This window comes from Sander lucioperca, chromosome 15 (assembly GCF_008315115.2).
Source record: "Sander lucioperca isolate FBNREF2018 chromosome 15, SLUC_FBN_1.2, whole genome shotgun sequence".
Taxonomy (NCBI): Eukaryota; Metazoa; Chordata; class Actinopteri; order Perciformes; family Percidae; genus Sander; species Sander lucioperca.
In genome coordinates, this window is record NC_050187.1 from 11,261,093 (window position 1) to 11,284,546 (window position 23,454).

The 23,454-nt window shown below is 42.8% G+C and overlaps 2 protein-coding genes across 5 annotated transcripts in view; one reads left to right on the forward strand and one right to left on the reverse strand.

Annotated features, from left to right (window-relative positions):
- The window catches only part of plekhh2 (pleckstrin homology domain containing, family H (with MyTH4 domain) member 2), a 49,419-nt gene extending 39,808 nt beyond the window's left edge, over positions 1-9,611 (reverse strand). Inside the window, exons 1-2 of the mRNA XM_031284123.2 lie at positions 9,400-9,611; positions 4,865-5,000 (exon numbers count right to left, since the gene is read on the reverse strand). Coding sequence (XP_031139983.1) covers positions 4,865-4,987 — 123 coding nt within the window. The 5' untranslated portion in view covers positions 4,988-5,000; positions 9,400-9,611. The remainder of the gene's footprint in view (positions 1-4,864; positions 5,001-9,399) is intronic.
- Positions 9,612-10,049: 438 nt separating this feature from the next.
- The window catches only part of thada (THADA armadillo repeat containing), a 125,650-nt gene continuing 112,245 nt past the window's right edge, over positions 10,050-23,454 (forward strand). Inside the window, exons 1-21 of one of the 4 annotated variants that reach the window (XM_031284334.2) lie at positions 10,080-10,128; positions 10,539-10,585; positions 10,697-10,776; positions 10,987-11,096; positions 11,320-11,450; positions 12,552-12,700; positions 12,834-12,866; positions 12,973-13,021; positions 13,378-13,571; positions 13,875-13,969; positions 14,585-14,808; positions 15,073-15,797; positions 16,055-16,209; positions 16,338-16,493; positions 18,072-18,179; positions 18,303-18,426; positions 19,451-19,596; positions 21,019-21,247; positions 21,332-21,467; positions 21,698-21,834; positions 22,959-23,105. In XM_031284334.2, coding sequence (XP_031140194.1) covers positions 10,704-10,776; positions 10,987-11,096; positions 11,320-11,450; positions 12,552-12,700; positions 12,834-12,866; positions 12,973-13,021; positions 13,378-13,571; positions 13,875-13,969; positions 14,585-14,808; positions 15,073-15,797; positions 16,055-16,209; positions 16,338-16,493; positions 18,072-18,179; positions 18,303-18,426; positions 19,451-19,596; positions 21,019-21,247; positions 21,332-21,467; positions 21,698-21,834; positions 22,959-23,105 — 3,121 coding nt within the window. In that variant the 5' untranslated portion in view covers positions 10,080-10,128; positions 10,539-10,585; positions 10,697-10,703. Of the gene's footprint in view, positions 10,129-10,241; positions 10,332-10,538; positions 10,586-10,678; positions 10,777-10,986; positions 11,097-11,319; positions 11,451-12,551; positions 12,701-12,833; positions 12,867-12,972; positions 13,022-13,377; positions 13,572-13,874; positions 13,970-14,584; positions 14,809-15,072; positions 15,798-16,054; positions 16,210-16,337; positions 16,494-18,071; positions 18,180-18,302; positions 18,427-19,450; positions 19,597-21,018; positions 21,248-21,331; positions 21,468-21,697; positions 21,835-22,958; positions 23,106-23,454 lie in introns of those variants that run through there. The other 3 variants (XM_031284333.2, XM_035991919.1, XM_035991918.1) reach the window with 3 other exon arrangements.

The following is a 23,454-nucleotide window of genomic DNA, read 5'->3' on the forward strand; positions in this document are numbered from 1 at the left end:
TTTCTCAGAGACACACAGGCGGAGAGATAGAATAAAAATGACCAGCGAGTGTGTTGAGTGTGTTAGTTTGAAGGGGGAGGCTGAGAGAGAATGTAACACACATGGCCTCTTTGTCTCCATAAGACCATAAGATGTGTAGTCTACTGTTACAGCTGGAGGCCCTGAAGGCCAAAAACTAAGGTCCCTCCCAAATAGCTGCACCCACGCAAGCAACGCAAGTCACTTCTGTGCAAAATCTATGTTAAAAAAACTTCATAAATGAATTTGACTTGACCTTCTTACATACACGTGCACACACAGAATAACGGACTGCTTCAACTTGCAAACTCACTTCTTGTACAACACAGACACACACACACACACACACACACACACACACACACACACACACACACACACACACACACACACACACACACACGCACACACACACACACACACACACACACACACACACACACACACACACACACACACACACACACACACACAATTTAATAAACTGGGTATTTCCTCCCCTGGGCAGCTCAATCTTTACACAAGGCCTCGTTTTTTTCTCTCTATCTTTTTCTCCTTCTCATTCCCCCTCCATCCGCTCGCACAGGCTTTCTAGGACTTCAGCAGTTTTCCAAGTCTACCCCGATTCATGTTAGTTACTGTAATACTCAATTAGCGGTTCAAAGTAATTTCCAACAGGGTACAAAATTAGCACCGTCCACCAGCCAAACGCTGGCAAAATATGCAAGCGGCTCGTAGCTTTGCTTCACTCACCAGCAAAACGTTTCTATTGAGTAGCTGGTCAAATGTGAACATTCACTAGCCATTTTCCAGTGGACAAAAAGTTAATTTTGCACCCTGATTTCTAATAACAACCATTTACATTTTGATAATATGGAAATGTAAAAACCAATGTTGTTGAAGTGTGCTGTCACTACAAACAATATCCATCTCAACAAGTCATTTAGACTCATTTTATTAAATCTCATTTCAGTAGTACAGAACAACCCAGAACATTGCAGTTGCATCAATGAATGGACACAAACCTACAGTTTGTACAGTTTGACTCTTTCACCCTTTTATAAGCCTACTACCTCCACAGTGAGATACTAGGGGGATTTTGTAGTGACGTACATGCGCCCCCGCACAGCTTTAAAACAACAAGCTCTGGCTGAGGCGGTGGGAGCCACAGTAGAGAAAGAAAAAACATCAGCAGGGGTCTGCATATTAGCATGATGAGCTCATATCATAGCATCAGCAGGTCGGGCAACACAAAGTGATGACCCATCACACATTCTACAACAAACCTAAAATGACTGCATGTTAATTCTGATAGCTGCAGAAAAAATATCACAATCCAATGTAGTCGGCATACCGCATACTGATTGAAAAGCAGATTCAAAGTTAGTTTCTGATCCCTATAACTGCATGAATTGGCAAAATAAGTCAGATTTTGTCCTTTTATTACTGTAAAAGTCTGATATTGGCTAATCCGTTTCATTCATCTCTGATATGATGGATATGACGCAACAAGTTTGGGTTTACTGGAGAATTTACAGAGGCTTTTTCTAAACATCTGCCAGGTTCACTGAATCTTTGTATCTTTTTTAATTAATGAAATGGAATTGATAAATACATAAATAAAAGAATTAAGAACAACTGTTGAACTCTGGTTGAACTCTGGATCCACGGGAACTAAACCAGTGATCTTCCGTATGTGGTAAAAGGAAGGGATTACTGCTATTCTTCATTGGATTTACCCCAAACTCACAGTGTGCTGAGAAAAACAGTTTTAATACAGGCTAAGGGCTATGAGTTGGTGAGCCCAGATTAATAAAAAAGCCAAACTAACATGAGACCACTTAAAATTGAAACTGGCACACATGCAGACAAGGCAACTAAGCTCTAAACTGCTACTACTTTAGTACTACTAACAGTCGACACCACTTAAGGAAAGCAAGTAAACTGGGGAAGTTGGGGTGAATTACAGCTGCGCAGAAAACACACTGTGTGTTATTCTGAGTTTAATGGTGTGTTTTATGATGTTGAGTGGAAAAAAATCCTTAAACATAGTTAAATTCAAACCTGTCAAACAGGATGGATAGGACAAAAATACGCAGCAGAGACTTTCACATGTGCTACGTCGGCTGCAAAAAAACCCACCAAAGCCAATCTTTCTTCCAAGTCTCTCTGGGAGTTTGTTTTGCTGTCCTGCTGAGCTTACTTACTGACTCTGTAATTGACTGGAGCTGGGTCAATCCCATCATGCAGTGCATGGCAGAGCCCTGTGGTCAGACTGCTGTTTACATTAGAGCTCTAATCAGCCTCCCTGGAGAGCAGCTTCAGATCTAGGCCACTGAACAGTTTGGGCCGGCCCAGTGGCGGCCATCTCTGTACCCACCAGACACACCACAACTCTCTTTTTCGAGAGTGGATGTCCTCCTGTACTTACGAGGACAACATGTTGACGCTTTTTACATTATGACATTGTATTTGGTGCGGTGCTATTTTTATCAAACAATGGGGCCAAAGTTGGAGTTTCTGTAGGCTGGCACTCTCACAATAGAATATCATGCTACTGTAAGCACCCTGTGCTTCTGTTCATTCCTGACAAACTTAGACCTACTGTAGAACATGACTTGTTTTTGTTTCCATATTCAGTAACAATGATTCTGAGGCTTAATCTTTGACACCCAAAGCCCTTCTAGTTTTCATTTAGTCCACCTCATTCAAAACCTTGTCACGCATCAACACATGATATAGGAGATATGTTACGTCACTAGCTACAGAGAATAGATAAGTGGAAGGTTATCCACGGAAGATTACTGTAACAATTCATTTCATTAAACGTAACAAAATCCCATGCCTTTTTTTAAACTTTCAAGGATTTTACTAATACCATGACTTCTCCAGGCCTGGAATATGAAATTTTGAAATTCCATGGCTTTTTTTAAAGATAATTTTTTTGGGGCTTTTCCCTTTTTTATATAGCGACAGTGGATAGGGGGAGAGAGATGGGGGATGACACGCAGCAAAGGGCAACAGGTCGGACTCGAACCCGTGCCGCTGCAAAGGACTCAGCCAGCATGGGGCGAAGGCTCTTACAGGGTGAGCTAGAGGCCGCCCCTCCGTGGCTTTTTTTAAAGGTTTTCCATGGCCATGGGAACCACGAGTAAAAGTTTAAAAAAAAGTTGCTTTTCATTGAGCTAATTATGGTTCGTCCTGTCCTCGCTTCGTCCTCCAGCCTTCACCCCAGAAATCACCTGAGGTCCGCCATCATTGAGGAGGAGACGAGGAGACGAGGAACCACAGGTGTGTTTGATGCTGAGGTTTTTACCGAGAGACAGCACCTCTACAACAGAAATCAGTTAAGTGATTGGTGATCGGATCTGATGGGACAGTATAAGAAACGTCTGGCTGTCGTGGAAACAGTATTGCTGTAAAATTAATATTATTACATGTCTGTAATACTGTGAGTTAAGCAAACGCCCCATGGAAACAGGAATAACAGCACCACCAGCAGCTCCAATGTTATTCCATGTTTAGTCAAATAATAAAAATTATCAGATGATCATCACCAATCATAAAAACACTTTTTTGTGTACTTTTTCTATATCAGTATTATAAAAAAAAAAAAAAAAAAATATATATATATATATATATATATATATTTTTTTTTTTTTTTTTTTTTAAGATTTTTTGGGGCTTTGCCCTTTATTTGATAGTGACAGTAGAAAGACAGGAAAGGTGGGAGAGAGAGAGAGAAAGAGAGGGGATGACACGCAGCAAAGGGCCGCAGGTTGGACTCGAACCCGGGCCGCTGCAAAGGACTCAGCCAGCATGGGGCGCCCCAGTATTATATTTTCTTCTTCAATATTCTGTTTCAAGTGCATCTTGGCTCATTCAGGCAAAAGTGAGCTCATCCGAGCTCCAACTGAGATTTTATTTAGGAACTTTTATATCTGTTTTCTCCTTCACGTCTGTTCTGTTCTGTTTTGTCAGGAAACACATTTTTATTGTCCGTCGTTGGTGTTACTTCTATCAGTCATATTCCGTGACACGCTGACAATAGATAACTAGATCTATAATAAATATTGGAGCAGCAGTCATCAGGTGTCTTTAAAACGGTTATTAAACCACACATTGAAGGACAGTTGAGCTGCTGGGCACCATGAGTGATTTCCATCTCTTCAACATGATGCTGGAGTGAGCGATGATGTCCCGTTTGCTAAACACAATTCCTCCATGCTCACATCTTCTCCTCATATCTCTCTCGTGCGGGAAGAGAGACGCAAGTAAGGGAAGCTTAATGGAGAGCACCCGTTCTGTATACACACTAACTGTTGTAAAGACCTCCCACCTGTGTACAGTACACTTTCCCTCACTTACATGGACAAGACTCAAACTGACACAATTTACATCATAAACTGCTTTCTTTCAAACAGTGGTGTAGTCTAATGTATTGTAGTGGGTATACTGTATTGTATATTGGCCATAATCTGCCTTTGGGGGAATGGGGGGCCATATCATAGTGGGGGGTCTGGGTGTCCTCCCCCAGGGCAGTTTTGAGCATTAACCACTTCATTTCCTGTATTCGGATACACTTTTATGCACCAATTTACGGTGGAAATACCTTTATTTAGCCTATGTGACGAAGAAAAACACAGATGACAATTCAAAATATATCAAAAATATAATGGAAAGTATGTTGTTGTGGGTCATTGGGCATTTTTAAGTGGGTGTATGGAAATCCTGGAGTTTTCTTAGTGGGTATACTGCGTATACCTGCGTATCACGTAGGCTACACTACTGCTTTCAAACCGTTTGGCCACAACAGATTTACAGGAGGAAGAGTATTTGAACCAACCTTGTCAGCGGTGAGTTCTCGAATCTTGATGATCTGCACTCTGAACTTCATGAGCAGGGCCTCCAGGACCATACACTTCTCCTTCCAGTCCTCCTGGCTCATGGCCTCCTCCCCCTCCGCCATAGCGCCCAACCCTCTGGAAAAGACACACACTGACATACACAGAGCAGTGAGAGACCAAGAGTATGTAGACCAGTGGTTCTCGACCTTCGAGTCGGGACCCCCCCCCCCCCCCCCCCAGAATAATGAGGTTGGTGTTCGCGACACCCCCTCAAGCCCTCTCGACGACGAGAAAAAGAGCTGAAAACCGGTGTAAACAGCAGTTTCTGCACGCCTCCCCTAAGGCTGGGCAATACATCGACATTACATTACATGTCATTTAGCTGACGCTTTTATCCAAAGCAACTTACAATTGCTAAATATATATGTCAGAGGTCGCACGCCTTCAGAGCAACTAGGGGTTAAGTGTCTTGCTCAGGGACAATGGGTGGGATCACCACCCATCGATATTATATCGATATCGTGATATGAGACTAGATATCGTCTTAGATTTTGGATATCGTAAAATCGTAATATATTAAGTGTTGTCTTTTCCTGGTTTTGAAGGCTGCATTAGAGTAAAGTGATGTAGTTTAGCAGTAGGGCTGCACCATATATCGTTTTTTTAATCGTCATCGCAATATCAACTGGCGTAATATACACATCGCGAAAGGCTGCGACATATCGCGATAGACACGCAGAGATTTTTTTATGTTAGTTGAAAGAAAATATCAGTAGAAAATTACAGTTTAAAAAGAAACTGTCATTATTTTTTAGTGGAGCCTTTTATATAGCCTGGCTCCGCCCTCCTACGTACTTCCGCTCAATTTTCATTTTCCTTTTATATTCAATTCAATGTTAAATTTGCTCAATAAAATATTGTTGGACATGATTTCCTTTCGTTTGTTTTAAATTCAACAAGCAATTTGTTATATTTTAGCAGAATACTGAAAGCTGCAGAAATGCAGAACTGAGTACACTTTAATATATGTTTATTTATCGCAAGAAATATCGTTATCGCGAAATTCAACAACCTTATCGCATATCGCATATTTTCCTTATATCGTGCAGCCCTGCCTCACCCTGCTTTGTTTCAGTCGGACACGTCTCCAAACACCACTGAAACTCATGAGGATTGATACTTACTTGTGTCAATATTGCATACAGGGCAACAAGGGCTGCATTCGTCCGTTCTTTAAAGGACCTATGACATGGTGCTTTTTGGATGCTTTTATATAGGCCTTAGTGGTCCCCTAATACTGTATCTGAAGTCTCTTTTATATAGACCTTAGTGGTCCCCTAATACTGTATCTGAAGTCTCTTTTATATAGGCCTTAGTGGTCCCCTAATACTGTATCTGAAGTCTCTTTTATATAGACCTTAGTGGTCCCCTAATACTGTATCTGAAGTCTCTTTTATATAGACCTTAGTGGTCCCCTAATACTGTATCTGAAGTCTCTTTCCCAAAATTCAGCCTTGATGCAGAATTACAGCCACTAGAGCCAGTCCCACAATAAGCTTTCCTGCCATTTCTGTGTCTGTAGCTTTAAATGCTATTGAGGAGGAGAGGGGGGGGGGCAATGCTTCGCTCATTTGCAAGCCATGATGTCTCTCTCTTTCTCATGGGTGGGCCAAATTCTCTGGGCGGGCAAAGCAGAGAAAGGGGAGGTAACCTTTCCCTTTATGACATCATAAAGGGAAGATTCCAGATTGGCCCATCTGAGCTTTAATTTTCTCAAAGGCAGAGCAGGATACCCAGGGCTCGGTTTACATCTATCGCCATTTCTAGCCACTGGGGGATCATAGGCAGGCTGGGGGAACTCATATTAATGTTTAAAAAACTCATAAAGTGAAATGTTCATGCCATGGGACCTTTAAATACAAAAATCCAATCCAACTTTATCATATTCATCATGAAATGGAAAACAGACACTGGACCAGTATATGAATTTTTAATCTTATATACTTGCAAACCAATATACCGCATCTCCCTAACCTAAATACACACAAACATATCTAGACACAGACAGAGGGTTTGTTGTGCAGATGTTTTGCCACCAGCCAGCACCTGAAATATTCCAGGGTCCAGCCCAGCTGGAACAGTGTAGGTATAGTGGGCGTATCACTTAGCTTAGCCAAACAGAAAAAAACACCAGTGTTGCTCCAAAAACACCTCGACAACCCTGCCTGGGCCGGACTTGCATCATGTTTTCCAGCGCTATCGTTGGAAAACAGGCGGTTCATGCAGAGAGAGATGAGAGAGACAGATGAGCATCTCTGATGGAGGAGAGCAGCAGGAAGATAGAAAGCCTGGGTTTCTCTTCCAAGTAATAACCTCTCATTACCAGCCTGGCCTCCTTACAAAGAGACTCGCTGCACACATGTGTGTGTGGAGGAAGGCCATAAACTACTTTCCACAGACTTATTTCTGTTGCCTGTTTGCTGTGGTAAACACTGAGGGAGGCAAAGGAAAAAAAAGAGCTCTCATCCCACCAAATAAAACAACATAAAAGACTATAATATGACATATTGCATATGACTAAACCATGCATATGAGTCAATGAATTGTGATATCATATATCTGTTCTTACATTACTGTATACATATCCATTTCAAAATCCATATCCATTTTTTGTATTACTTTTTGTTACAAAAGGTATTAAGATATTTTGTCAACCAACTTTAAAATACCCAGTATCATGTAAACATGCTGTAATTTGCACTGACAAGACTAATTAGGTTTTATTGTAAGTTCTCTGTAAAGGCCTCTTTACAGTCGCCGTTCCCGACCTGTAGCGCGCCAATGTGACGTCAAAATGACGTAGATCTCGCTGGCGCGCCAGGATTTAAAGTGAGCCAGAGGTCGCGCACCACTCTATTTTTTTCAGTGGCGCACGACAAAGCGGAAACAGGAAGCATGGACGAGTTCGAGGGCAACCGGATGCCAGGACTCTCAGAGTGACTGCAAGTCTCTCTTGTAAACTCACTGGGTTAAGATGAGTTCTTTTATGGTGAATGAAAGGCTTGATCCGACGAAGTAGGTCATCGAATCAAATGGAAACAATGACGTCAACGCGGCTGCCGGTTCTACCGTTGTTTACCTTTTCCTTCATCTTCTAGTCTAGAAGACTGCAACTAGTGTCGCCACCACCACGCGCAAGTATAAATAGTTACGGCGCTCCCATGACGTCAGGTCGGGAACGGCGAGTATACTGAACGCATAAGACCACCCTCTCTCACCTTCACCTTCATACTTTAGTCAGTCTAATATTCTTACTATGCAACTTAAAGTGCCTTCGTCATGGCTACCTAATGGAGAGTATTTCCATGTCCCATTGTTCTGCTGCAACAGTACGATTCAGTTGGGCTTTTGAGAAGTTGATTTACTCAAATTTCCTTCTAAGTACATGTTTTGTAGAATTGAATAAGATCCTATGAGAATATTAGTCCATTTTCTATGGAAAACTATACTACATTTTTTTCTCCAAGCATCATTCCACAGTGATGATGAAAGGATGTGGTTGGTGGAAAACATGAAAGGCAATTAAACCTTATGAACCCAGAGCTTCTTTTTGTCTCTTTCTCTCTGCGCCACTTCCTGTTGAGTAAAGTCGGTGTAAAGAGACAGTGGACCAGAATTTGCTGTCTGAGTGCTTCCCTGTGATTTTGGTCTGGATCAGTGATGTAGTGAGCCATTAAAAGCTATTACTGCGGCCTGCGGCCCTTTGTTGCATGGTCATACCCCCCCCTCCCCCTTTCATGTCTACATCTGTCCTGTGGAACTAAAAATGCCCCAAAAAAATTATCTTAAAATAAAAAAAGCCATTACTGTGATGAAAAACAAAGCAAAGTACCCTAACATTAAGGTAATATTATTATTATTATTATTATTATTATTATTATTATTATTATTTATAATTATTAATTTCATAAACAATTCAAGAATTCTTTCAGGATTAATACAGGGACTTCAAACAGTCAACAATAAGCCACTCTGAGGCAAAAGATTTAACTTTAAATAGCTTGTGGCATTATAAATTGAATTTACAGACACTATTACACTTTATAGCTGATGTGTTTTTGTTTCCTGTGATATCACAATAATATTTTGACATTTCATTTACAAAAAACAACAAAAAAAACGTATATTTTGGTGTCTAAAGTTTAGGATATGGCTCTGAATATAACACCAGCTAGCAAAAGACACAAGTAGCATCACCTTTTTTTGCCTCAGCAGTGAATAAATGAGTAATGGCAAACAGTAGAGACTACTGTATTCACATTCATGTGTCCTCAACTAACAACAGTCTATTTCGCATTACCAAAAAGCGGCCAACTGAGAAACAGGGAAAAGGTTCAGTGCTAATTTATCTCACAATGAATGAAAAACACAGTTTGAACCATTCTCTAAACATACCTTAAGCTAAAACATAGACTTTCCGCCGTTTCCTATTTAATTAAAACACTGCAATTTTCTCCGAAGTTTCTCGACTTACCCTATCAATATTTGATGGACAGAAACTATACGAGGGACTTCACGCCATGTCGACTCCAGCGTCTAAACATTTCTTGTTATTCCTGTGGAGAAAGTCCTAATTCATGAGTAAAACGGTGAATTTCTCTCGTGCCCAAGGATTTCATTTCAGCTCAAAGGCAAAAAGTTGGAGCAGGGTTGGATTTAGAGGGTGTGGTTTCGCACAACACGTCCAATCACACATTTAGAAGGCGTTTCCCTACGCTGCAGAACCACGAAGTCTGTGTTTGATTGACGAGTGTTGTCCGCCAATAAGAAGCCGGAGCGCTATTTTATGGAAAGGGCAGCTTCTGAGGGCGGTCTGTCTGTAACAATTTGTCGGAAGTGACGTCTCACATGTGCAGCATGGACCATAGTGGGTGTGTCAAGCTTGCGAGAGCAATACAGGAAGCCAAATAAGTGTGGCTTCAAATTAAAAGTTTCATAACAATTAAGTATGTAGAAGTATTCCCAAACACAAATTTGAACACAATAATGTATTAGTAAATGTATAATTAAATAAAGAATATAAATATTCACAAAAACTAGATGTACACAGCATTCTATTTAGTTATTGGGCATGGTGTTTAAATTTTTTTTTATTCTGAAAAAGAATTACAGGAAGTGAAAGCGTTTTATCCTCCAGCTTGACATACATTTCAGCTACCAGCTGAAGAAGAGAAGCTCCAAGTAAACCTCATGCTGAATTGAGGTGAATGCTAGCTACTTATATTTAACGTTACACTTATTTAGCTGCTCTTTGTGACCGTTTCGTTGTTTTATTGTGTCAGTGTTTGCTATTTGTGTTTCGCTTTTGAATTTCAGACGTAGAGTCAATGCCAGACAGAGACAGTTAGCAATTTTTGGCTAACATTAGTCCTAGCAGCAGTAACGTTGACGTTACTTTTAGCCCAGGTAAAGCTAAATATGCAGTAACTGTGTGTGTGTGTGTGTGTGTGTGTGTGTGTGTGTGTGTGTGTGTGTGTGTGTGTGTGTGTGTGTGTGTGTGTGTGTGTGTGTGTGTGTGTGTGTGTGAGAGACAGACAGACAGACAGACAGACATTGTTCAGATGTGACATGTACAAAAACCCCTGCTAATTTTCGTTATTCATTTATCCAAAGGCACTATTAAAGAGGTGAAGATTTGGTGTTCTGCTCAATTTTGACAGGTGTGAGAGATTTGTATTCTCTACAACCAAGCCGTGTTGCAGATTTATGTAAATATGAATTATTGTTTTAGATATATACCCAAACAATAACAGTGTTTGTTCCTCATACAGGACAGTCATGGTGGTGAAGAAGAAGACAGCCAAAGTAGAGGCTGTGGTTTTGGATGAGGAGAACCTACACAAGCTGATAGGTAATGAGACCAAACTACCGATGAGCAAACTAACTATGGTTAATAAAAACAAAGGTGTGTAATTAATCCTGTTGGTGCTCCCAATAAAGGTTACATGCCAACGTAGAGCACTCTCAGCCCAGATGTGTGCACTCCACACACTCCACTACTACATTATATACTGTATGTCGTCACAGTTTTTAATGTTGAGCAATGCATGATCTCTTCTAGCATCCCTCTCTGTGGATGGAGAAGAGGATGGAGTCAGGCAGGTTGCCCAGACCCTGCAGTCCTGCTTGGAGCTGACAGAGCCGGTGCAGCAGATCCAGCTGGTTAAAAAGGTTGGTTTTGTGAGATATAATAAAAAGTACCACCATGTCATCTTCAACATGCAAGGTTGACTTTATATACAAACGGCTTGATAAAAAAAAAAAAGGTGTAAAAACAAGATAAGTGTGTTTCTACTATGCGTTATGTTTTAATTATTTAAAAAAAAACTATTTAGATGGACTGATGGAGTGCTACTAACATACAGTAAATGACCATTTGTACATACTGCATCAGGCAGGGTCCCAGCTGGAGGCACTGAGTGAAGAGGAGCCTGATGGAGCTCTTCTACAGGCCTGTCTACACACCCTGTCTCTGGTCTACACTTCCCTGCAGGCCAAGAACCCCCTACGACGAGCCATTGCCAGGTACATAGCTACGTTTTAGGATTCTTAGATTGAAACACATCCGTTCAAGGAAACAATATGGAGACTATAAGGTGATTTCAGTGGCCACTTGCTAGTGAGGCAACCAGTTTTACATCCCAGATTTTATTATGCTTTCAAATGGCAAACCGCAAGAATTGTTCCTTCTGTGATTGAAATCGCAAATCTTTTAATGTAAGTCCTCATCCTAGCAGCAATGCAAATTCCATATCAATGTCCAAGTAGCATTAACATGTGCAAACTGTTAGTGCTGTTAATGCTAACCCTAACCCATCATCTTTGAATTACTCTCAAACTAAAAACTTAGGAGTCCTAGGGCCCTATCTTGCCCCGACGCAGCGCCAAGCCCGACGCAAGTGTCTTTGCTAGTTTAAGACCGACGCAGTTGTCAATTTCCTGTATAGCGCCCACGTCATTTAAATAGCAAATGCACCTGCGCCCATCTTTGTGCCCATACGCGTGCTGGTCTTACAGGGAGGTGTGTTCAGGTGCATTCTTGGCTTATTGCTATCTTGAGGCAGCGGGAAATGATCGTGCCATCGACCAACAAAAACCTGGTCTAAAGTCAATAACGCAGCATTTCATTGTTATTTTAACAGCAAATTAGTAAAATGAGCCTAGGCTCGTGCACAGCGCGCGCACACTATGCTTGTTACACACACAGGGAAGCGCAGCACCACACAAACATGCAAAAGATTACAAATAAAAATATGACGGTGCAAATCCACCAGCATAATAGCAATGCGCCAAGGTACAAACGCGCCTGGCTTTTAAAGGGAATGGGAGATGACACTCTGATTGGTTTATTGCATGTTACGCCCAAAACACACCTATGAATGAAGACACTAAGTACAACCTTTTTGAACCATGCGCCCGGCGCACGGACCCTTTTTTCCGCCGTCAAACTAGCAAAAGTGGATTTGGACACGCCCTAAACGCACCTGCGCCATGCGCTTCACGCCGTGGGCTTAGATCGTTAAAATAGGGGCCCTAAACTTACTTCCTATGAGTTAATTTTAGCCTGAGGATGTCTTGTGAATATGGCCCCTGATCAATAACATGCCTCTCTGTTGCTTTCCTCAGTGCCTTGGGTTCAGTACCAGCCCGGCTACAGGAGCATGCTGTAAGCAGTTTGTCTGCCTGTTTGTCCGACTGTCTGTCCAACCCAACTACAGACCAGTATCCACGCCTCGTAGACACCATCTCTGCTTGCCTGGATGGCTTCCCTCTCGGTGAGTGGGTGATTGCCTTTGCTCTTACTGCTGACTTACTCTACTTTTAAACACAACAGATATCAGATACATTTACCTTCTATTGTAAAATTGCTTGTAGAATAACTACATTTCCAAAATTATTTCTCTTCAGGTGAGAAATGCATTCACAAACTGCTGCCGGAAGGTTAGTATCTTGCTTACTTACTGAAAATAACAGAGACATTTTTTTTTTATCTTTCTTTGTTTTTAAGAAAAATCTTACGTTGACTCTCTTTTCTCCTTTTATGTAGTGTTGCATTTTCTTCACAAGGGATTAAGTGAATACCTTCACCAGAACAGGTATAGAGGGATATTCTGTGTTCTATATTTCTCCATATCTCCCCATTAGTATTTGTTTTTTTAATTAGATGTATACTTGGCATTTAATTGTATCTGAGTATTACACATTGAAAGTACTTTTCTCTCCTTCTTGCCATGACACAAGTTGGTGCATACATCACTTCCATTACAGTACCTGTTATTAAACAGCTGCTATTGGAGCTTTATTTCCTCTTTGCCTCGTTGATGCCTTCTTGCTCTGTTGCGTTACAGTCTGATCAGCCAGTTAACGTGTTGAAACAGGAGGGAATCCGGTGACAATATATATAGCTCGTTGTTGATCCACGTGTCTCTGTCGCCCCCTGCTGTTGTCCAAGTGGTCTAGCAGGACGTCACATTGTCCAGGCCCAGCTGATGCAGTCCTGTCTGGCAGCCGTAAAGACCTCCATGCTGGTGATCCAGAGATCCCAGGAGACCATCAGCGCTGCCCTGCAGGCTGAACAGAATCACTGCAAGCTGGAGGACACAATGAGCAGCCTCCTGGGCTGCTACACACACATCCTCACTGGTGGTAAAAAAACAAACAAACAACGGGACTCAAAAATGTAGAAACACCTGGCATATCCAGAGACTCAACTGATGGATGTAGATCTTTTTAATGATACTGTCATTTAATGATACAAACAATAAATGTGTCATAAGCGGCTTGGAAATGGCAGATGGGAGTCATAAACTTCCCAAACTCGTGATTGCTCCAGAACTTTAAATGAGGGCCATTTTTGCCCGTGTATATAGGAAACCACAAATGCTTACAGTAGGTGTACATATGTTCCTCTCACTTCTTTCCTCCTCCTGTTCCTTTCTCTGTTTCTAGAGGAGTTCGTCCAGTCAGTCCAGAGTACAGCCGGCATGGCTGTAGTGTTACTGATCAGGTCTATCATGGGTCGTGGAGATGAAGTTGCCTCTGTGGTGAGTCGAGGATTAAGAATTCTGCACGTTACGCACACATTTGAGAATATTTACCAGTGTTCTGAATGAGAATGACTTGTAAAGTCATGATCTTGGAAATAAAATGTTTTTCTTTAAAGGTGCTCTAAGCGATGGCACGCGTTTTTTAGGCTACAACATTTTTTGTCACATACAGCAGACATCTCACTATCCGCTAGCTGCCTGTCCTCTGAACACACTGTAAAAAAAAAAAAAACCGCGGTCTCTGTAGACAGCCCAGGCTCCACAAACGGCAACAAAAACAAACTGCGGCAACCTGCACCACCAAACATAACAGTCTTCCAGCGTTCCAGCCAATAACCGACAAGAAGGATTTGGGGGTGGGGGGTTAGTGCACGAAAGGGAGGGAGAGGGACCGGAAGTAGGAGGAGGGAGGGGCGAGCTAGCCTCGTTTGTTTGAAAATACTTTGAACGTCAACAAGAAGTGCCGTCACCCAACATCGCTTAGATCACCTTTAACATGCAATACGACAAATATAGCAATGCATGTATGAAGCTGCTGAAATATCGCATCTTGCAGTAACCTGTATTGATTCTCTTCAAATGTTTTTGGTCATTCTTGTCTTTGTGTATTAGGTGTGCGGTTTGCTGCGCATCTCAGCGCAGGGTTTGGACTCCGCTCCTCAGTGGCTAAAGCAGAGGTGTGAGGGACTGTGGACCAGTGGTCGCCCGCCGGGTGTCTCTCTGTATCTGTGTCATGGGGCTCTGGCCATGTTGAGCTGGAAGGGCGCTTTCCCAGGGCCCCAGTGGGAAGAGTTGCTGCTGTTGGTCCCAAACACGCTGCTGGATCTAGATGTCAGGTAGGTCTGGTAATCTGATCCCCATTCAGTGCTGACTAGTCTACATTGTTATCCTAGTATATCAAAGGAGAAGGGTTACAATTAGAATGAGTCTAAAAGTCCTTTTAAACAAAGCACTCAGATGCTTGCCAGAGCTGAAAGTGACGGACACCAGTAATATAACGTGTGACTACTTGATCTGTGTCAACCAATCTCTGAAAAAAAATCCAAATGCAGTCTTTCTAAAGTGTAAACAGCACGCCTGTTTTGATTTTCTTGCTGTAGTATAAAGGAGTCCAGTACAGCCATGGTGGTGGCCCGGGTGTTGACCCTGTGGAGCAGTGCTGCGCTTGACTGCCTGCAGGGGGAGAGGCTGCCCTGCCCCCCCCGCCTCCAACAGTCCCTCAGCGGCGGCTCGGAGCTACAGCGGCAACTGCTGGAGCACATCTACTCCCACTGGGAGCACCCGCTGGACGGAGTCCGCCACCAAACCCGCTCCCTGTTTCGCAACCTCCTCCTCCTCCATCAGCACACCAACCCATCTATCTCCGACCCAACCAAGGACTCTTACATCGCAGAGCTCTCCCGAAGCCTGCTGGGACTGGAGTGGCACATGAGGGGGAAGTACGGCTCCCTGGGCTGCCTCGTGGAGCTCTTTGGGGCAGGCTACCTGCTTGACATCCAACCCCAGCTGCCCTCATGTCTCCTGGGCCTGATGGGTGACCAGACCCTGGCTCCTTATGCCAGCGACCTCCTGGAGAGGCTGTTTGTCAGCCACAAGGCACAGCTGGCCAGTGAGGCTGGTGCAGGGGACAAGACGGCCACAGACGACTGGATGGCGTGTTGGCACCAGACGTGGGTAACCCCCCTGCTACAGGTGCTGTGCCGTGCCAGACTGGACCAGACCACGTACATCCTGGACTATTTCCTGCCCAAGCTGCTACGCTGTAGCCCCTCCAGTCTGGCACACATGGTGCAGGCCTTGCAGGACCCACCGCCAAGCAGCACAGGTAAAGGCACCGATGTCTGCACATAAAAACACAATCACATTCCATTTATCGGCAACTATTTTCCCTTTTTCCCTTCTTGTTATTCTCATGATAGATCAGCTGCACGTTAATGTCTCTCAACTTCACAAAGCATGCTGTTGTGGCAAGAAATACAGTAAAAAAATGTCTTCTCCACAGTTACAGTGGGAGAGTTCTTTAACATAGTCATGACAAAATGCGGAACCATTTCATAAATGCTGTTTTTCTGTTCTCTTTAGGTCCTTCAGGCAGCAGGGGTGCACTGGGAGCTCTCATGACATGTTTGCGGGCAGCCAGGGCCCAGGGTGTTGTTCCATCCTCAAAGGAGGGTCTGTGGGGAGGACTGGTGCCCCTCTCCCTACTCCAACAAGCACTGGTACACAAACATGATCAAGTGAGTGTCTGTATCCCCAAGTGTGTATCCTTTCTTTTCAATATTGTTAAGTATTTTTTTTTCTCATAAATTTGGCATATGTCTTGGATTTCCATTGTATTTATGTGTCCTCAAATCCTACCGCCCAGGTGAGGTTGGATGCTTTGGGGTTAGTGTGCGAGAGCCATCGCAGCACTGAAGCGCTGTCCTCCCAGGAAATGGACCTGATCTGCCACTTCCTGCTGCCTAATCTCAACAGTCAGTCACCAGGCGTCAGACAGCAGACAGTCAGCCTGCTGAAGAAGGTCAGCCGTTTACCGCACATTGCCCTTTTCTTTATGGATTCTAGTTTCTCACTGAATATGAGATGTTAAAGAGTAACTTCAGTGTTTTTCAATCCGGACCCTACTTCCCATGGTTTTGTGTCTAAATGACTAATTGGAACAACCATTTTTTAAAAATTGGTCCAGTATTGACCAAGAGAACTGCAACCTGGCTGTGTCAAAACAGGCTGCAATGTAATCGCTCTGGGCAATTGTACGTCCACTAAAAGTGCTTGTTTTTGCCACTGTCGAGTTTAGATTGTTACTATAAGCGTCTGACTACGTTATGGAAAGGACCCAACAGAGAAGTTAAACGTTTTACTCTTTACCTTTTCGCTCGATCCAAACTGTTTGTTGCGTCCACGTCCCGCTCAAGGAGAAGTCTCGTTCTGAATCAGGCAGCAACAGGTTCCACTCCTTACACCATGGGCATTCTTCCAAATCTCCCGACCCTCACCGCCTCGCAGCAGCTGGTTCACCATCCTCTCCCTGCTGCCCCTGCTCTCTTTCTCCTGGTCCGTTTTGTAGGAGCTATTCTTCATCCATATACTCTGGCTCAAATAAATACTTGCAGCCATCGAATTCAAAGACCTCATCCACATTGTCGAAATCATCTAAATATTTAGCCATGACATTGAAAATCTTTTAGATAACACTAAGCCACGCGTTATGTACTCCAACATAACAAACTCTCCCTTGGCACTCCTCTCTCCCTCTTCCGGCAACAAGTCACCTCCCAAGATTTCAGAACAAGACTTCACCGTCTTTCCACAATGTAGTCAGACACTTATAATAACAATCTGAGCCTGTCGGTGGCAAACTGCGCAACTGCCCCGTGCGATTACACTGTAGCCCGTTTAATGGCTGCCAGTTACAGTGTCATCGCTCAATACTGGACCAATTTACAAAAAAAAATGTGTTCCCATTAATCACTCAGACAGAAAAATACGGGAACACAAGGTCCAGGTTGAAAAATACCGAAATTCCCCTTTAAGCTGGTACAGTACAGTCAGTTTGTTGGCTGGGAGCGGTTTATACCAGGGAATGGAAGTAATTGAATTTTAATTTTCAACGGGATCTGCAGTGCTGACAACCCTACACATTACAAGGAGACATTTATGACTCAATTCAATGAGCAAATCAAAACTATTACTTAAAACTACATTGTGTCATTTATTGAGTTGATTCTTAGCAAAAAGCCCTTTGTTCTTTCACAAATATGTGCTCATTCATGTGTAATTACTTCCACCAACTAATCAAAGTATTCTCGTAAGCGTAGAATCTGCCATTTAGAATCATTCAGAATACACACGAGTGAGTCGCTCGAATGGCGGCCGCCATGTTGCGCCTCCATCCTTAAAATACATTAGCCAAAGAGGGACATACCTCCGCCTTTGGCCCTCTTACACTGTTCGGCCACCGTAGCAGTTAAAACGCGCTCCGAATGGAAGGGGCTAGAAAGTAATATTCAGTTGGTTGTCATACACAATTTCACCGCTAGATGGGAGAAATTCTTGCACAATGTAGCTTTAATGGAGCTTAAAATCCTCTTCTATACAGCTGCTTTGTCGAATGAAGGACAGCGCTCTGCTGCTGCAGAAGAGACTGATCCAGGAGAGAGAGCAGGAGCAGAGAGACCGAGACCAACACACACTACAGCTGTACAAGGTATACCATACCACACACACACATGGAACACAACAGAAAGCTGCAGAGAGGTCTACCGGAGTGTTTTTGTCTTACAAAAATGAACTAAATCTAATAAACTAGGCGTGTTTTTATGTGTTGTAGGAGTTCCTGCGCTGGCTGTGTGTGAGGCTGCTGGAGGTTTTGCTTCCTGGAGCTTCCTTCTCTAAATGCCTTATGTCCCTCCACCTGCTGTGTCTACTGGGTGAGCTCTTCACCTTCAGCACCGGTACGCCTACTGTTCATCAGCAGCAGTCATATATGACCCACCAGACTTTACAAACCATCACTGCTGTGTAAAGAAATCTGCTACTAACATTATAGGTTTATGGCAAGTTCAATATAACAGATATGTTTTTTTAAATGTTACTTTAAACTATGCAGTAAAAAAAATAGTATAATGCATAAAGTTATATGTATAACTTGCCTTTAGGAGATCACTGATTGTGTTTGTCTTATTGTCGTTTGACTACCATTGACTGCTCATTTACTGACATCGTACAAACAGCAACTTTTAGGCACTTTTTATCGACAATACCGGACAATTGAAATTGGTCTTCCTCGTCGTACAGTATGCATAGTAAATATAAATGTTGCTAAAGTTTACTAAAAAGCTTCAAACATAGTGTCATATTTCATCCAATTCGCTCAGAGCAGTTTGGAATCCAGTGCTTTCGTCAAGAACAACTCTGATGATGTTTGGTACATTTCATGTAATACCAGTGGCCAGCGCACATTTCTGGAATACTGTACATCTTTCTTTTGATGCCTGAACCAGCAGTCTATCCATTACTAGCTGGCCTCTAGGGCTGGGCGATAGGGAGAAAATCAGATGTCACGATATTCTTGACCAAATACCTCAATATCGATATTACGGTGATATTCTAGGGTTGACAATTGGTGCTTTTAACAAATCATCTTCACACTTAGATTTTAGATAAATAATCATCTGTAATGTGGACATAATGACTAAGTGGGTAAAGGCAAATAATAGAACAGCTAGAACAGTCTGGTAAGTTCAGAAAAGTACATCACTTTACTGTAATGCAGCCTTTAAAACCAGTAAAAGACAACACTTATGTCATATCATGATATTACGATATCCAAAATCTAAGACGATATCTAGTCTCATATTACGATATTGATATAATATCGATATATTGCCCAGCCCTACTGGCCTCTTTACTTTGATGCCAAGCTGATGCTCTAGCTGGCTCAGCGTTTCTTTACCCCTGCCTCTCTGTTTTCCTCAGGGCCTGATGTGTTTGCCCTCAGTGAAGTTGTAACCTCTGCCCATGCTCAGAATGTCCTCTACTGTGTTGCCAGCAACTTCCTGGAAGTCAAACAACTGGCCTCAACGTTACTACGGCAACTCCCACCATCAGCTGTGGGACTACAGGTTAATATGAGGACCAAGCTCAGTCATTATCGGTTACATCTTGAAATGTGATACTTAAAGCTTTAGTGCATAACTTTTTGATATTAGTGAACGTCACATTCAGGCCATTGCCAAATGAGTTGCTACAAAGCTAATCAAGACTATCAGCTCCACACATCTCTCTCTGTATTTCTCAGTATGGCTATGTTCAGAAGATTGTGTTGTCCGGTGACTTTCTCGCACAGAAACTCGAGTAAAGATAATTACCTCTTCTGAAGAGTCTTTTTTTAATCCTCCGTGTCCTCCTTGGCTACTAGCAACTGCGTGAGGAGGGGTGGGGGTGATACGCGATCACGGAAAGCTTGTATCAGCCGACCGTTTTGTTGTCATTACTTAGAATTCCTCATGGGGGACACAGAAACTGCGCACTATAGCTTTAAGATTTGGCATCTTTTTAATTTTGTCAAAATAGTTTTTGTTTTGTGCCAACCAGTGTTGGTCAGCTTACGTTAAAAAAGTAATTAGTTACAGTTACAAATTACTTCTCCCAAAAAGTGATTGAGTTAGTAACTCAGTTACCACATTGTAAAAGTAATTAGTTACTCAGCAAAGTAACTGACGTTATTTTTTTTATGTTCTATAACACTATTACGTTCTACAACATCTTTAACGTCAAAGATGTTTATATTAACTGACTGAAGAATAAAAACACTATATACAGTATTTTAGAGCATTTGGTATAGCGTGCATGTTACATAAACATTCTTGCCTTTAATTTCAATGAGCGAGAAGCAGTGCCGGTACTTCCAGTTCGAGAACGCTACCTTTGAATTTCCCTGTCTCGTCGCCATTGTCGCTGTCTGGTGTTTAGTGGTAGTCAGAGCGTGCAGCGAGACAGCGTGAGCAGGGCATCCGCCTACCCAGCCAATCATCATCGCATTTGGTGTCATCATCCCCACCCCTGCTCTCTCCAGGCAGCTGATGTGTAGCCAAAGCCTCACACCTCGCGCTTCATTCAACCAAATTGTAGTAACGCACCACTTTACATTCTCAGTAACGATAACGGCGTTGCAGCGATGGGAAAAGTAGCCTAATTAATTAGATTACTCCGTTACTGAAAAAATAACGCTGTTAGTAACGCCGTTATACTAAAACGCCGTTACTCCCAACACTGGTGCCAACATTGGTTTTATAGCACTCAGTATTTTTTATGTTTATTTCAAAATGTTTAACAACTGCTGTAACAACTCTGCGATAAAAAAATTAACCTCTGTTTCGATCCGTATCTCAGTCTGTAGTGTATGTCCCAGCCCAGTTGTACTGCACTAAGTGTAGTAATTACATTCCAGTGGTGCGATAGGTGAAGCCCAATCATCAACTTGTACTGTATAGTAGTATTTTCAAGTTGTTTTACTGATTTCACCTTGGTGTTTATGATGTGAGGTGCCAGAGAGGATGCGCAGTGTTCTTCAGGCTGCTCTGGACCTCAGTACCAGCACCAAGCCTTTTGACAGCGTCACAGCAGCCCACCTCCTCAACCTGCTGCTCCAGCAGCCAGACCTGGGCCAGGCTCTGCTGCACTGTGCCCAGGAGCAGGGCCTCGAGTTCCAGCCTCCCTCCTCACCGCCCCACGCTTCTGAGACCGTCATCTTGGAGCTCAACACACTGGCTGGTGAGATCCAGAGGCATAGCCCTAATACATATATGCGTGTGTGTGTTGGCACTAAATAAAATTGTATTGTTCTTCTGTCCTCAGTGGTCCAGTTCTTGCTGTGCTGTCTGCAGTTAGAGGTGTCCAGGTCCGAGTCATCTCTCTTGCAGGCAGCTGCTTCCTATCCTCTCTATGGCAGAGCCCACTGCATCACTGCTGTCCTGCAGCACCTAAACACTGAGTGAGCTCATGAATCACACCAACACATACATGTCGTAAACAACCTACTTTCATTTGGATCTGTTGCTTTGCTGTTGGCAGCGGAAACAAGCCCTCTACACATTCCCTGAGTACAACACCATGTATTTGAAGAGCAAATCCAGCCATGACCTTAGCCATATACTTACTGTTTTGTGTGTGTGTGTGTGTGTGTGTGTGTGTGTGTGTGTGTGTGTGTGTGTGTGTGTTTAGGACTTTGAGCCAGCCTGAGCAGTGGAGATGTCTGGTGTCAGACCTAATTGCTGTGTGCTACAGGATGTCTGACGTGGTCTCCCCTGTAGTCCAGAGTTCCTCCCCAGAAGGACTCATCCCCATGGATACAGACTCAGGTAATCCCATTTCTCAGCCTCTCAGTTTATGGTGAGTACACTTAGTGGGCCTCATGCAAGAGCCCTTTACTATTCTTATCCTAAACCTTATACTTAATTCTGCGAGATTGTTTGAACGTGTGTTCCAAGTCCGATTGACCAAACTCTTTTTTCACTTTGTAAACTTTTTGTACATTCATTGTTTGAACTTCTGAACGCCACCTGTTCATGAGTAGGTGAGCATAATCAGTGCCCCCAAATTGCTATAAATGGTACCTGTTCCGCTCCATCTGTGGGCAAGTTTTTTTTTTTTTCTTCAAAAAAATGTTGGTAAAAGAGTCAAAAGAAGAAGTTCACGCTGGGACCTTCAAGTCCTGCTTTCGGGAATCGGCAGACGAAAACGCAACACATTTACCAGTATACTGAATTGTATTGTCATGCCAGAATATTATAATTTATTTTTCTGTTTAAACAGGAAAAACTCTCGTTGAGATTAAAATCTCTTTTTCAAGAGAGACCTGGCCAAGAGTGCAGCCTAAACACATTGTTTCAACAATATATACAAACTACTACTTAAGACAACGGTGACTTGTTGCAAAAGAGTATGCACAATATCCGGTCAAGATGCAAAAAATGGAGTAGGCTGTAGACACAACACAATCAGTTCTTTTAAATCCCTTTTAAAGTGCGTACCACCCAAGAATAAATCTGTTTGTACAAGTGACTCTTTTGCATGTGGCGCATTGTCTGTAGTCTACATGGTCCTCTTCATTTGTATTGTAAGTACTGTTTATAAGCAATTACATTAGTGTTGTATTAGTGTCGAAAAACTGTAAGTTTCTGAAAAACAAAAGAGCGCGAAGGTTCTCACTGAGCCTGAAAATCCTGGATTACAATTATTGTTAACAGCAAAAGAGAAAGGAGTTTAGGAGAATTACCAACACACTCAAATAGATTGTACAATTTTACTGCAGGTTTTTCATTAAACATCAACACAAGTAGAATATTCAGGGATAATTTGTAGGTTAGAACTATACTTTTAGTTGATAGAAGGTAATGGGCAAGTCATGGGCATTTACACAAGCGCCGCAAGGAGATATTAATATTAATATGACATGCTTTTTGTGTGTGTGTGTTTTGGAAAGAGACGTCAGCAGGGCTGCAGAGGATCCTGCAGGAGATTCAGCCCAGGGACACCAATGACTTCTTCACACGTGCCAGAGAGCTGGACACACACCAAGGAGATGATCACGCACAGACCCAGACCACACACACACCGTCACTGAACACAAGTGAGTTAGAGATTACATTACACAGAAAAATGTCTTGCCATGCCTCACTAGTCCCTACAGCCCAATATTACATTAGTTCAGATGTATTCAAACTGTGAGGCATGGGAGAGTTGAAGGGGGGGGAGTGCGGGGGTGCGGAGGAAGATACACGAGGCAAAGACACTGTTTGAGGGTATAGAGACAGCTGCATGCTGGTGTTCTGAAAGCAACAGGAAGTTAGTTGTTGTGGCTTGGCTGCTGATTTGGCCCGTTATCAACATGGTCAACAGTTGGAGCTGCAGCAGTGACTGTGACTCACAGCTCACAGAGGCAGTCAAGGTACTTTTAAACCCTTAGCACTAATTTCCCC